General features: G+C 35.6%; 1 protein-coding gene across 14 annotated transcripts in view; it reads left to right on the forward strand.

Moving 5' to 3' along the window:
• VPS13B (vacuolar protein sorting 13 homolog B) overlaps positions 1–15,688 on the forward strand; it is a 768,204-nt gene that overhangs the window by 51,810 nt on the left and 700,706 nt on the right. For all 14 annotated transcript variants that reach the window (XM_034668364.1, XM_019810220.2, XM_034668365.1 and 11 more), the window contains one exon: positions 13,365–13,485. In XM_034668364.1, the coding sequence (XP_034524255.1) occupies positions 13,365–13,485 (121 nt within the window). The remainder of the gene's footprint in view (positions 1–13,364; positions 13,486–15,688) is intronic.

Here is a 15,688-nt window from a genome sequence, read left to right on the forward strand (position 1 = left end):
AAAAACCCTGCAGCATCCTGGGTTCTGCACTCCACAGCCGGTGTCCTAGCCCTCATTTCCAGCATCTGCATGTCTCTGTCCTTTGTTTTTCTAGCACCGCCAGGCGCCCCGGTTCCCACACGTGCTCCTGAGCTCTGTTTTTCAGTGTGGTTCGAGTGTGTTCCGGTGCGCCGGTTTTCAGTCAGGTTGTGCGCGCGCTCCCGAGCTCTTGGTTTCTGTCTAGTTTGAGTGTGTTCTCTGGAGTTCCAGTTGTCAGTCTGGCTGCGCCCACTCCTGATCTCCTGGATTTAGTTCAGTTCCAGTGAGCGCTTGGGAGCTCCGGTTTTCAGTCCGGTTGCGTGCATTCCCAGGCTCACGTTCTCAGTCTGCTCTCTCAATGGTGCCAGTCCGCGAGTCTGGCTCGCTCCCCAGTGCATGTGGCTACCTCTTCCCGGTGCTCGAGCTCCCTTCCCCTTCCATTTATCTTCCGATATCTCTGCGCAGATTCACGGCTCCCTGCTTCGTACCTCAATACTCAGCGCTGGAGATACTCATTTGTAGAGATCTGGATGTATCTTCCTGCATCTCAGGGTGATTCCATGGGTTTTCAAGATGGTCTGGTACATATCCAGCTCGACTCAGGGGACCAGCTGATAAAGGGGACCCCTACTTCTCCTCCATCTTTTTAGGACTCTAAACTTCTTTCTTCTTGCTTAAACAAAATACATCTACTTATTTAAATCATAGACTCTTTTATGATTGTATGTATAAGCTTAAAATATATGCCATATGAAAACCAAACTTGGCATAAACTGGATTTTTGGTTTAAAAAAAATTAAACTTACTGAGGAAATTTTAATTCTTTTTTGCCATATTGGATGTTTTTGAGGGTCCTATTGTATTTGTTATATCTTTGGAAAGTTTTTCACTTTTATTCTTTAGAGCTGAAAATGGTATTTTCATTCTCTCATATCTCTGCTGTCTTAGGAAGAAGAAAAGTCACATTTGGATTCAAACAAGTAATAAAGTCTTTTATTTTTATGAAGGGCTTTCTAAGAATGTTATGAATAAATGAAAATACGGGGTTGTAATAGAAGTGCCAGTGCATCCTTAATTATAGTGTTCAGTGTTGTGGACTCTATAATTTATATGTTAAGTGCTACAAACAGAAAACAATGCTGGTTTGAGACTTTACAGCTTGGTTGTGGTTGCATGTTCTCTTTTCCCTTTTAGCCTTAAGCCATCTCAGTGTGTTGTCTGGCATTAACAATAATGAAGAACACAGACTGCAGCTTCTAGTTTTTTACTTTTCTTTGGTTCACAAGCTAGTCTGTAGTTTCCTTTTCAATTCATAAAATGCAACTGTTCTCTGATTTTCCTTCTGATGATTAGATACTGCTAATTTTCTTTTTTTCTTGAACTTTTTCATTTTGTCTTTTTTTTTTTTTTTTTTGAAACTCGGGGTATCTAGTACTTAGAAACTACTGAGTCTATACCTGAACTGAGTTTTCCGTAGACAGATTAGAGTTGGGTTTTACTAGTCTGACAGTTTCTGCTTATTAATTGGAGTGTTTTAGATTATTTATATTTTATGTGGCTTTTAGTAAGATTGGTCTTAAGTCAAATGTCTTTTTGTTTTCTATTTGTCCCATCTAATTCTTATTCCTTTTTTCTTTTCCTGCCTTTTTGGGATTAGCTGAGTATATTTGAGCATTCCTTTTTTCTTTGTTATTGCTTTATTTGTTAACTCTTCATTTTTTAGTGGTTGCTCTAGGGTTAACAATATGCATGTTTAACTTACATCATCTACTTTCAAATAATAATATACCACTTCATTGGTAATGTCAATATTATTCTTTACTTTAGCATGCTTACAACAGTATGCTTCTCTTTATCGCTTGCCATCACTTGTGCTAATGTTGTTATAGCTCTTCTATATATATTATAAATCTGCAGTATGTTGTTATGATTATTTTGAACAGTCTGTTTTAAGAAATGAAAAAATAAGAACAGAGTTACTTCTGGCATTCTTAATTTCTTCATATAGATCAAAGTTTTCATCTAGCTGCATTTTATGAAGCTTGAAGAACTGCCTTGAATATTTTTTGTAGTGGATTTCATCTTGCTGCAGATTCTTTCAGCTTTTGTTTGTTTGGGAAAGTCTTTGCTGCTTTCTTTGCTTAACAATTCTGATTTCTAGATTTAACCTTTGGGTTAACTTCTGCTTATCTACTTATGCCAGGCATTTCTAATAACAGCTCTATCTATTTTCTGTTCAAAAGAGTACAGCAAGAATTGGAATGAGAGAAAAATGGCTAACTCTGAGAAGATGAAATTATTTTAGTGAGAGTAATAGAAACAGCTTAAAGTAATTTCTTCCTTTTTTGAACTCAAAATTTCAAGACTTTAACAAACTCTCTAATATTTGTCAGAAGTTTCCACTTTTGATAAGCTATTTATCCTTATGAACTTTAATTTCCTCATTTGTTAGATGACTATCTTATAGGATGTTTGTGATTATGAACAATGAATATAAAACTTCTTGCATTGTTTGTACCCATAATACTTAGAATATTATTTTACACTATGACTTATCTGTTTAAAAAAAATTCCTTTGTAAATAATGTTCTGTCGTGGAGGACTCTTTTCCCACTTATCAGCTGGTGGTATCTCCTGCATACCATTGTGTCGAGTACTCTAAATATGATCCGCTACCACCTCCATTCTGTTTTACTATCTTTAGGCTCTTTTTTATGTCTAGACTTAATGGAGTCTTTTCCTGTCCCAGTTTACACAACAACCATTTACTCTTTAACCCACTGTAATCTGGCTTCTTCCCTTACTACTCTAATAGAACTACTCTTCAAACTTCTGTAATGATCTGTAGTATTACTAGTAAGTTAATTTTTGTCCTTATAATTTGAGATGTTTATAAATACTGTAATATTCAGATTTGGTATCTTTTTGGTGGAGAATTAAATTTGTCCACACTGTCCAAAGATGGAGTGATTTTGAGAGAATCTTGTTTGGTGTCGATGGTTATTTTGTGCATCCGCACACAGAGAGGTGGTGCTTCTGATCAGTATTCAGTTAGTTGTTGAGATCTTCCCGAAGTCTAGGCTCACACCCGTGTAACAGTGCACTCTTTAACTCTCCTGGCAGTTTTATTGTTTGCCTCAACTTGTCTAAATGCAGACATCCCTGCAAATTAGATCTGATTCTCAATTTTAGTATCATATTAATTAACACTATTATTTGCCTCTGAATTGCATTTGTTTTATGGGGAAAATAGGAAATATCATTATTTATAAAATTATTCTAATATCTACAAGGCAAACAGCAATGTCATAGAAGGGGAAAATGTTATTTAGGGTTTTCTGTATTAAGTAAGTTCATGTTAACAGAAAATTTTCATGTATCAGAGAGAAACCAATAAGAGATTGGATACACCTTTATGAAATAAAAAATTATCATTATTCCTCTTTTTCAAATGAGAAAAACTTTAGAGTATGAGCTCTGAAAAACAAGTTTATTAGATATATAAATTATTTTTTAATAAAGAATACATTGTTTTCTTGTAACAGTTAAAGGTATTTACGTCTTTTCTTGACCATTGTTTAAAGCATGAGTATAAATGGACACTCAAATATAGAATAGATGTTAGGGGGTTTCAAGTACAAAATAAACAAGTGTTTCTTATTGAAACAGGAATATGGTAAACATCATAGCTGTTGAGTTTTTCCTTTATTCCCCCCCCCCTTTTAAAAACAGCATATTTAGTATTACACCACTTCTTTAGGAGTAAAAGTCCCTTTCATAGCTAAAGCAAAGGAGTCATTATAATCTGAATATTTAAGAATTTGTGAATTTTGTACTTGCTAATGTTATAGTATATAATTAAATACTTCTTAATCTTTATGTCATTCCTTTAAAACCTTTAAGATTCTTTAAAATCTCAGTTGACTTTAGTAGTACTATTGAGAATGTACTCATGGTACTATTGGGAAAATTCTGTGCTTCAGTGAAAATTTATCTGAAATGCATATTTTCATATTAGAATATTAGGATATTCTGGGAGTTTCTCCCCTTTTCGAATTACATATGATGTTTGCAGTTTTTTCACCCATGCTTTTTCCCAGGTTACTTTTAGATCTTCTTTTACCATGTTGGCAACATTATAACTTTTACACTTACATGTATTTAGAATATGTTGTTTTGATAATATGCTGTAGTTACATATATTATTTCCTTGCAGAAGTGTTCATATATTTCTATATATTTCTATTTCTGCTGGACACTTAAGCCTATTTTATTAATGCCACTTGCTTTCCTCTTTTTAAACCTTTACCCTTTTGTTAGAAGTTAGCCAAAGTGATAATAGTTGAAATGCCTTGTCTTCTTGGCAGTACTTTTGCCAAGCAAAAATTCTGTGCTTTTTCCTCCCTAGCTGTGGAGGTGGTCTGAATTTTTTGCCTTACATGATGAAAACACTGGGTTATAATGCAATTTCAAGTTGGATAAATGTTTATCCTGTACATTTTTATTAGGACAAATGTTTTAAAGCAGAGGCCATCAAACTATAGTCTATTTATTTTGGTAAATAAAGGTTTTTTGAAACACAGCCAGTCTTATTTGTTTACATATTGTCTATGGCTGTTTTTGTTTTTCAACGGGCAATGGCAGAATTGAATAGTTGCAACAGACTATATATATAGATTGCAAACCTAAATTTTTATTGTCTGGACCCTTATAGAAAACGTCTGCCTACCCTTGTTTTAAAGTATGTGACCATCCCCAAATTGACATTTAATTCCATTAAAAGAGCCTAAATACTATGTATTACTTTTTCTAGATTGGTATGATAGGAATTAACATGTTTGTGATTACTCAAATTTAGAGAGCCCGCAGACATTTATGTTGAGTTGACATTTTCAGTGTGGACAGTATAGTTTTGTGTATATTTATATTATCTTTATGTAGGAATAGATAATTTGGAAAGGTAAAGTATTATTTGGTGTTAAATTATCAGATACCCAGATACCTTGCTTAAGTAAAACCCAAATTGAGCCCTTAAATTAAGTAATTTTCTTTATTTGGAGATAGGAAGAAAACAAATTAATACTGAATGGTTAGAAATTAAATTATTAGAATATATATGTGTATTTGTGCGTGTGTGTGTGTTTTCATGTGTAGTGTAAGGCAGGATTATGGCTAACTGGTTCTTGTACGATTTGAATAATTTTTCTTCCCCACTGATTTATAATGCCACCTCTGTCATATTCCAAATATTCCTATCTATCTGGATCTGTTTCTGGGCTCTCTTTTGTTCTGTTGGTTTGTTTAAATTTAATATAGTTCTATAATCATAATGCTGCAGGAGGGGCCATCTCTCTACTTTTTGTCTGGGGTGTGTGTGTGTGTATGTGTGTGTGTATGTATAGATATTATTCGTTCATATCACTCTGTGAGGATTTTAATACATTTATTTTTAAAACTTCTAAGTCTGTTCTAGAAGATTAATATTACTGTGAGTGAATGTCATTGTTTTCTTTAGCCGTCTTGGCATTGGATTGCTTTTTGTGTTTTAGAATAGTGGTTTGTAAAGTTACTTTGAATGGGGTCACTATCTGTTTTATCACCTTTTCTCCCTCATGGCTTTTTGCTCGTCCCTTCTTGTCTAGAAGTTTTACAGTTGTTCTGGCTTCTCTGGAGCCAAGTCTTACTTTGGCAGTTCAGGGCTCCTGGGTGTTGATATTGGGTGATACAAAGTTACTTGTGTCAGTTCTTATTTGTGAGGTTTGTTTCCTCTGACTCGCTTGCCATGCAGCTTCTTGTTAAGTTCTAGGCAGCAGTTGGCAGTAGCTCTTTTTGACCTCTTTTCAAGAGTTGGATGTTTTACTACATTATTGGTTTCAAGTGTTGAGCCTGGTAATGGTCTACTGCCATATTTGGACCAATTTGAGTCTTCTTTATTCCTCACCTGCCTCAGTCAGCTCTTATACCTTGAGCATAACTGTGTCTCTTCCTCAGTCTGACTCACTACTTTGAACCTGGCTAAAAGTTTTTTTCTTTCTTTCTTTTTTTTTTTTTTACTTTATCGTTAGCATCCCTCAGCCCCAAATGTTTCCACTTATCTGGTCTGCCATATTTTAGGAGCATTAATCCTTATCTTTCTGTTTATTGGAAATCTAGTAGCTTCAAATATTGCTTCTATTTGGATGAACCCCAAATCTTTAACTCTGATTGCTGTTTTGATCTTGATTTGTACATGTTCAGTTCCCTTGTGGATGTGCATATTGGCGTATTGATGTGCCTTCACCAGAAATGCTACATACCCAAAAAGGAGTCTACTATTTACTATAAAATTAGATTTAAAAAATTAGATGGTTAGTTCCTGGATAGTCTGGAGCTTAGCAGTGGCATCCTGTATGGTTCATGGTTAAGCATCACTCTGCCCTGAAAATTTCAAAGCTTATTAGCATCATTTTACAAAGTTAGAGTAGAGATCTGAAAGTTCACGTTTCATTTTCTTAGACTGAAAAGATGGTAGTTTTGTTGACTGAATTTGGATGTAAAGGACAGAGGATTTTTTTTTTTTTAATGGGGGTAAGGGAAAAGGAACAGTCATTTGCAGTTTTTTTAATTCTATACATGTTGACTCTTAGGTGCAAGCATTTAAAACCATTTTTATTACTACTTCCCACATCATCTGATTTCTAAACTTTAATAATCTGTAAATTGTTGGTATCTCTGCTTTTGCTTTCTGTCACATAACCAGAAGATTCTTCTTCCTGAGTCAAGTACTTCATTTTGTTAATCTTCCACTCCTAATTTTCATTGACTGATGTGTAGAATAAAGCTTAGATTCCTGGAAGGAAGATATTCACGGTAGAGATCATTTACTCTAGCTTTCTATAGCCTCATGTTTCATTGTTCTCTACTTTAATTAAATTGGACTACTTATTCTCTTCAATAGGACACATGATTTCTTCCTTCCTACCTTTCATGGTTCAATCTCCCCTCTCCCCCTTTTTTTTTTGTCCTGGAAGGCACAGGCTTTTCAAACCTCATGTTCTTCGTGACATTTTCCTAAAGCTCACTGAGATCAGTCCCTCTTCCAAATATATTGTCTCAGTACTGCACTGTTAGGTGGCCTTTTCTCATAGGGAGGAAGTAGAGCAACTGTGGTTAGGATTATGTGATTTAATACCAGTGTGATTTTGAACCATTTAATCTCTCTATGCCTTAATTTCCTCAACTTTAAATGGAGATACTTTTGCATGAGGGATAGTGTCTAATTCATAGGGTTGTTAAGAGGATTAGGAGGATGAGTGTAATGTCATTAGCAGTAGGTGACACATTGGAAGTGCCATAAATATAAAAAATTTTTTTCTATTTGTCTTTTTCCTCCCTCTCTGCCTTTCTTCTTTCTCTTTCTCCCTGCTTTTTGGTCTTTCTTTCAAGTTTAGGAAAGGGCTTATAATAAGGAAGGGCTTTTCAGCCAGACAGAGCTGGGTTGTTTATCCCAGCTCAGTCACTTCCTATCTTTTTGACCTTGGCACCTCTTAAGCTCTAATTTCCTCATCCTTAAAATACTTGAGGCCTGGCCTGGCTCATGTAAGTATTCAATAAAGGTCATTATTGTTTCTTTGTGACATATATGATTGCTGACTAACCTACATTGCTCTTAACCTTTTTATGCATAAAAGGATTGTTCCTCAAGTAGGCACCCTTATTTGCACTAATTTTCTCTCTAGATGTCTAACACATACATACACATTGATCAGGTCTTTCTTGCTGAAGGAAGTTATATGTAAGAGAAGTACAGTTTTATTAATCTAATCAAGCACCCAATCCCCCCGTACCCCTTTGTGAATTCTGGGAAAAATTAGATAGTAGATTGTTTTGGCAGAATGCCTCTGTATATGCTTTTGTTGTTTCCTCTGTTAATTTCTCCTGTTTCACCTTCCAAATATGAGTGGGTCTAACCAGTGCAATCCAGTGGCCTAAAAAAGAGAGAAGGAGGAGAGTTTGGCAACGTGATATATGCCTTGTGATATGAGGGAAGGGGATGTCCTAGGCAATAATATAGGACAGATTTTCCTTAAATGTGTTGCTGTGCAGTTTTCTGGCTGGGCCAGTATCTTAGGTCAGGCTGTGTGTGTGTGTGAAAAGAAGTCAGAGAGATGGCTAATCTGGGGTAAATGGCTCTGGTCCTGTTACTGGAGTAGCATGGATCTCAAAGATAGAAGACAAGCCCCACCACAGTTTACAGTTAGTGGTGATGTCTTTCATTATTAAAATGTGGCCTAATAAATGGTCAGCTTTGGCCTGTCAGATTAGCTATTCCTCCTTGAGAGGAGCAAGCAAAGGAATGTAAGGGGGCATCAACTTTCTTCTCTTCTTGCTCTGCCCAACTAGTTATTCTCACCCTTGATGAGAGAAAAGATGGAAGCAGCCTCTTCTGTGGGTAAAGTTGATGTGTGAAGAGATTGAGGGCATACATCCCTTCTTAAATGTGCTAGGTTTTTTTTTTTTTTTAATGACTAAAATTAAGTTGAGTAGTATTGCTGTCAGGGTAGAGGTGAGCCAGAGATTCCCATTTTTACCATGAAAGTTAGTGAATGTGTTTTCCCTGGCTCTTTCTGGTGTTCTCCAAGTATAACCCGGCTTTGGTGACTTTATTTGGCTGAGTCTCTGAAGTCAGGTTTACTCTTAGAGATTCTTTATTGCATTTGACAATTGCCAGTGTACTTGCTACTGCAGAGGATAAAGGTGCGTGTCCCTACGAGTTCTGTAGTAGTTCATTTGCAAGGCCCTCACTCTGTATTTCAGTAGTTTTTGGTGACCAGAGCTTCCAGGTAAGCCTCAGTCCTTTTCTGCTTGTCTGCATGCCACAAGGCTGAAGAGTGTAAAGCACATAACTTCTTAATTCTACCTTTCAATTTTTTTTTTCTTTAATCCTTTTCTTACATTTTAACCTCTTTGTCTGTTTTTAAACAAGGAGTTGGAATGATTCAGCCACCTGTTTTAAGTCATGTTCTCAATCTTATTCATACCATTGTGAATGTGGGAGTTGATGGGTTTCAAGTTTTAATTGACTCCCCCTTATGAGGGCTAAGGTGAAAAGTATGCCACCTGATCCTATGATCTGCCAGTATGAAAGTAATGAATCTATTTACCTACAGTGTTCACCACATTTTCCCTCTGTTAGAAACTTTTGTAAGGAAATGACATTCTTACTTGTTTCATGAGGAGCAAAGGGCAGTATTTTCAGAAATAGCTATGTGGTCCCCAAGAGAAAACATTCTTTTGCCATGAAATATACTTACCAGACATTTTGAGAAAAATTGCAACCTAAATAAGAAAGATACAACTGTAATGTGTTTGGGTTTAAAAATTATCTCAAAACATTTTAGCTGGTATTTTTGAGAACAGGGTTTCTTTTATTAGAAATTGGAGACTTTCAATGAAGTAAAATGTGTCCAAAGTGATGTATACTGGTTAGAAGCAGATGGTGAACTCATAGTGATGGAAGTAATTCCAGTTTTAATGGTAAATATTGTAATTTTTGTTTTGCTTTATTTTTATTTAATGTAGTTGGGTTAGGATTTGGATGGAAGCTGACTTATAATTGATACAATTAAAATGTAATTGAAATGAAAACAAGTTCAAGTTATCAAAAGGATTACTCTCTAATTATATATGCAACCCTTATTTCCTAACCATAACTAAGAATTATTTGCATTTGCACATTTGGTAGTGTTTGTTTTATAGTATATATTCCTGTGAGTACCATCATTAATGGTCATTTTTAAAGCACACTAAAATTTCAGGTTTATTATAAATTTTGTTTAAACAAATTAGTTTTTTCTTTTGAATAATAAAATTTATAGTTTGTAGGGAAGCTTTATTCACTGTTGTTTTTTTTTAACTATTTGAAATCTTATGTTTAGTCTATGCACTTTACCCTTTTTTGCTGCTAATAACTTTTAAAAAATAAAAACTTGTTCTTTTGCTTTAAAATGTTTGTCATCTCATGTATGCCAGATTTATTGGACTGCAGTAGTTTTAGTGCATTTTGGCTGGAATGTTTATTATGACATCACTGTAATCTATATACAGTATGTGATTTCAGATGGTTTCAGTGTTAAATATTTTCATAATTATGCTAGTTTTGGCAGTTCACTTGGAACTTTTTCACATTTCTTTAATGAACATGTTTTACTTCTGGGCTTTTGAGACAACCATATGTTTCAAAAATTAATAGTGTGCTTTTAATGTTAACGTTGTGCAGAAGTGTATGACTACAGACATTTTTAAGGATGTAAGCTGAACTAAAAGTAATTACAGTAAGGTTTTATTCACAGTAGTAGTCTTTTAGTATTTGGAGACGATAACATCCCCCAAAATAACAGAAGAGGTCATTATAAAGATTGAATAGTGAAGTTGTTTTGTGGAATGAAACACTGTAAAGTTTGTTTTGCATTAACTTCAAATGAACATAAGTTCATGTGAGAATTTTCTTTATGATAGCAGATCTTTTACTTTCTGCTTGTATTGAAGCTTCAAACATAAATTTTTTTCTTTTGCTAATATATCACTAGCATCTGAAGCCATGTTATCTTGTAAAAGATTCATCTTATATAATTGTTTTATTCTCTTAGTATGGTATTGAATAAGAATTTTTGTTGTCTAAAGGTCTTATTGTTCTTGTTCTAGTGTCCTATTAGATTGGTAAATTTAGTGATTTTCCTTTTTAATCTTGAAATTTTGTCTTCAAATATATAAAATAGAAAAACAATTACCATTCTTGTGTTATAGAATAGTTTTATTATTGATTAATGAATTGAGGAGGCACAGTACACCATTGGTTATCCTTTGTAATGAAAAATTTTTTTTAAGAGGGGGGAGGGAGGGGGAGGGGCAAACGGAGAAGGGGAGAGAGAGAATCTTAAGCAGCCTCCATCTCCAGCGTGGAAACTGATTCGGGATTTGATCTCACGACCCTGAGATCATAACCTGAGCCAAAATCAAGAGTCAGACGCTTAACTGACTGAGCCACCCAGGTGCCCATATATTTTTACCTTTGTCTTTCCTCATATTTCTTTCCTTTAGGCAGAATGTGCTCTTTTATCCCAAAGATAGGATAAGAAGATGACAGATTTTGAAAGAGCAATCTATGTTTGTTTCCACTTTAATTTCTTTTTCACTCTTTGAACTATTCATTTACTGCTCCTACTCCTCTCTCTCTACTAGTACTACTAAATCTCCTTTCTTATATGTTACTGGCATCCTAATTACCGAATCTTGAAACATGGCAACTAGAATGAAGACTGAGAACATCTTTATAGTTCTTAATGTTACCTCATTTTTATTGAACTGGTTCATGCCTTTAGCTTCTGGTATGGTTCTTTCATCTTAAACATTGTGTACATTGGCTTTGTTTGACTAATCATTATTCCTTGTACATGCTACATACATATATACTGTTTTGCTTGTGCTTATGGTTTCACTCCATTTAGCCTCCAATCTTAACCTAGAACATTCCTATACTCATTTTTATGATCCTGACCTCTCTAGTTCTTGCAAATAAAATGATTGTCTTTCTGTTGCTAACTTAAACAAAAAGTACTCTGTAGAACTGGTTATATATGTTTTCAATAGATCCTGAAATCCTTGAGGACAGGTATTAAATCTGATTTGTCTTTGTACATCCAACAATTAGCACATAAGATTATTATATAAACTTTTGTTGAATCAGGGCAGGAAAAGAGTACTGTCTGCATTGTGTAAATAAGGGAATATATTTCAAAAATGTGTTTTGTTGAAGTTTTTCTTACTCATATCAAAGCCTAATGAAACCTTATATCTAATGTGGATAATAATTCAGTAAACATAACTAAGTAGGATGCAAAGGAGTCTAAGGATGACTAAGATTAATCATTAAGATGATTAAGAATCCAAGCTGTCTTCTTAAATTTAACACACAAAATACTGAGGGCCTTAACATATAAACAAAATATGGGGGAAAATTAAGATCCTTTTTATTTATTATTATTATTATTATTATTATTATTATTATTATTGGTGGGCACCAAAGTAAGGTTTATTGAGTGATAGCAAAGTGATAGTACAAAGCTCCCAAGGAGGGAGGGGACCTGAGAGGGAGTTTCTAAGTCTAGGGGGTTTTGTGGGCTTGTTGGCAGGCTGTTTTAATCTGATTAACCCTCCCTGCACCTGTCATCCAATCAGATTTTTGTCACTTATCTATCATATGGGAAAGGGTGGAGGGCTCCTTCCAGGGTGGCATAGAATCCTTTTAAGGGTGGTTTCCTCTTAGGGTGGGGGTGCCTTGTCTCTGCCTGCCTGCCTGCCTGCCTTCCAGCTATCCATCATTACCCATCTGAACAGATAACCCTAACTGCTGTTGGGGAAGAAGGGCAAAGACAGGTCATAGCTACTTCCTACTGGTGGGGGGTGTTGGATGGGGTGGCAGTCAGGGTTCCTCTCATCCCGATCTATCAAGGGGTTGCCTGTAGATGTCTGGTTTGACCACCATGTGAGGCTCCATCTGAACCACTATTTGGAGTTTGAGGACCTTATTGGTTAGTTGTCCTTAATGATGGTGGAGATCCCTGAGGAGCTCCCATAAGTGTTAACAAGATTTTTTTCTCCATCGGTGCCCACAGTTCTTGGAAGAATGAAAAGATAGATCAGTCAGAGTGGTGGACAGCAAAAGCAAAGTGACAGTACAAAGCTTCTGAGGAGGGAGGGGACCCTAGAGGGTTGCCCTCTTTCCCTTTATTTTGTATTCAGGTGGAAAGCGTTTAAAAACTTATGTTAAATAGTCTTCTTTTGTAAAAGCCATATGTAAGAATTTTTTTTTTAATTATGTAGTTTGTTTAGATACCAACTCAAGAAAGGAAGAATTTGTGATTTAAACTACTAGTTTTTTTTTAATAATAATTTTTTATTATGTTAGTCACCATACAGTACATCCCTAGTTTTTGATGTAAAGTTCCATGATTCATTACTTGCGTATAACACCAAGTGCACCATGCAATACATGCCCTCCTTAATACCCATCACCATGAGCCATGAGAGACTGTGGACTCTGGGAAACAAACTGAGGGCTTCAGAGGGGCGGGGCGTGGGGGAATGGGATAGGCTGGTGATGGGTATTAAACTACTAGTTACTTTTAAATGCTGTTTGAGAATGCAAATTATAAGAATTGTTTGGTTACACAGATTTTTTAGAGCTAAAAAATTAGAGTCTAGCTAATCAAATTTAGTAACCATAAATTGTATATATTCAACTATAAAAACCTTTCTTAATTCATGAATGGTGGTTGATACTTTTCTTTTCTTTAAAATAAAAATAGGATGACCATGAAAGCTGTGGTTCTAATTCTACCAATCGTAGTACTACTGAGAACACGAAATCATCAGTAAAACCCCGAAGAATTCAGCAGGCTGCTCCCACAGATCCTGATTTACCACCAGGTAACTTCTAATGAGCTTGGCAAAACGAAAACTTCACTTGTTATTAATCGTTGTTGTAGCCTGTTATGGAATGTACACTTTCAGTGTTTAGTGTCCTAGAAAACTTAGGCTATATGTGTATGTGCGTTTGTTTCATGATGTAAGAACAGATTGAGTCCAGAGCCCTCAAAAATGTCTTTCATTCAAATTTTTTTTTTAAAGATTTTATTTATTTATTCGACAGAGATAGAGACAGCCAGCGAGAGAGGGAACACACGCAGGGGGAGAGGGAGAGGAAGAAGCAGGCTCATAGCAGAGGAGCCTGATGTGGGGCTTGATCCCATAACGCCGGGATCACGCCCTGATCCGAAATCAGACGCTTAACCGCTGTGCCACCCAGGCGCCCCTCTTTCATTCAAATTTTGATGCTCTTTTGCTGCAGGGTTATTCCTTAAGTTTCTTTCTTAACATCCTGCCTCTGCTTTCTCAGTCACTCACTCTCACTTTCCTGCCTTACCTAACAGGAGGACTAGTACCCTCTTTGTTACCCTTGCTTCTTGATAAGTAGTTCTAAGACACTAGATTGTTCTGAGTTTCAGGAAACTATAGAATTCACCAACAGAATCACAGAATTTTGTAACCATCTCTTTCATTTCCTGAAATTTTTATTTACCTGGAATAGTAGCGGCTTACAAATAACAGTTCCTTAGTAGCTATTTAATGAAGAAGAATAACATGTTCATGACACGTCAGCTCTGTGGCCAGAGTGCATTGCTGCCTTTTTACTGTTAGGAGTTGTTTTTAGTGCATTGCTGCCTTTTTACTGTTAGGAGTTGTTTTTATCAGTTACTTCTTTTTTGATTTTATTCATCAGTCATTTTTTTTCCTCAGAGGTATAGTTGACATTGGTACATATTTGTTTTCTGTGCCAAAAGTTTTTAGACTTTCTGTTGGTTTTAACCTAGTTAATTTTTAACAGTCTTCTGGTACCATCTAATAAGAGCCTGGAGTTAGATACATCATTTCATAGCTGTCTTCCCTCAAATATGTTCTAAGGTACATTTGAATTGACCATTTTAAACTAGCATTGTAGTGATATTATTGCTGATGCTTTGTATTCTTCTGAACTTAACAAGTCTTGGTAATCACTCTGGCTTTAAATAGATTAATTGCTATAGCTGGAGAAGGTGCCAGAAGAAGATATTTTATTTCTGAATGTTTCCAGTCTCCTTGGAGTGGTGTGATTGTTCCAGAACTTACTAAATTTTTTCTTACTACTTAAGTCCTTAGGAAAAGTCCTTGGTGAATGAGAGTATAAATTAAACTGCAGCTTGTTCTTATTTATTAAATGGGCAACCCCTTTACCTTTCCAAATTTCTGACTGCATATCCCCTCAAAACTTCCTGTATCAGCTCATTGTATTGAATCCTCTCCATCAATATCCTAGCAAAGAATAATCAGTTTTAGGTTTAACTGTTGAGTCTTGTAACATTTCTTTTTCTTTTAAGAAAGAACTTGTTTTGGGGCACCTTGGTGGCTCAGTTGTTAAGTGTCTGCCTTCGGCTCAGGGTGTGATCCCAGGGTCCTGGAATTGAGCCCTGCATTGGGCTCCCTGCTCTGCTGGGAGCCTGCGTCTTCCTCTCCCACTCCCCCTGCTTGTCTTCCCTTCTCTCCCTGGCTGTCTCTCTCTCTCTGTCAAATAAATAAATAAAATCTTTAAAAAAGAAAAAAAAAGAACTTGTTTAAGATAAATTTAAAGCTTTTGTTAGTTGTTGATTTCACAGGTAAAAATCTGTTGGCTAACCTGCATGTACTCAAAACAGGTCCCAGGCTTTTAAAAGATTCTTTAGAGCCTTTATTAATAAGAATTTACACTAAAAATCAGAATTGGGAAAATTGTTCTATTATTGGGAGCATAAAGTATCAAACATTATAAATAGACATAACTGAAAAAATCCTATTTTTCGAGGCATGAAACAGAACTGTATTCTTAACTACTTGAGGTAGCATTTGGATTTACATGTGCTTTCCTGCCTTACCTAACAGGAGGACTAGTATCCTCTTTTATGCTGACATAAATCACAGTGAAGGAGTTGATTTAGGAAGTAACTGAACATGTTGGGCAAATACTGGGAGGCAGAGCAGTTAAAGTTAATCTTGCCAAAGGGGAAAAAAAGGGATAATTTGAGAATCCAGCTGGATAATGGTAAATCATTTTATTTAA

The sequence above is a fragment of the Ailuropoda melanoleuca genome, chromosome 9, assembly GCF_002007445.2.
Source record: "Ailuropoda melanoleuca isolate Jingjing chromosome 9, ASM200744v2, whole genome shotgun sequence".
In the NCBI taxonomy this organism is placed as follows: Eukaryota; Metazoa; Chordata; class Mammalia; order Carnivora; family Ursidae; genus Ailuropoda; species Ailuropoda melanoleuca.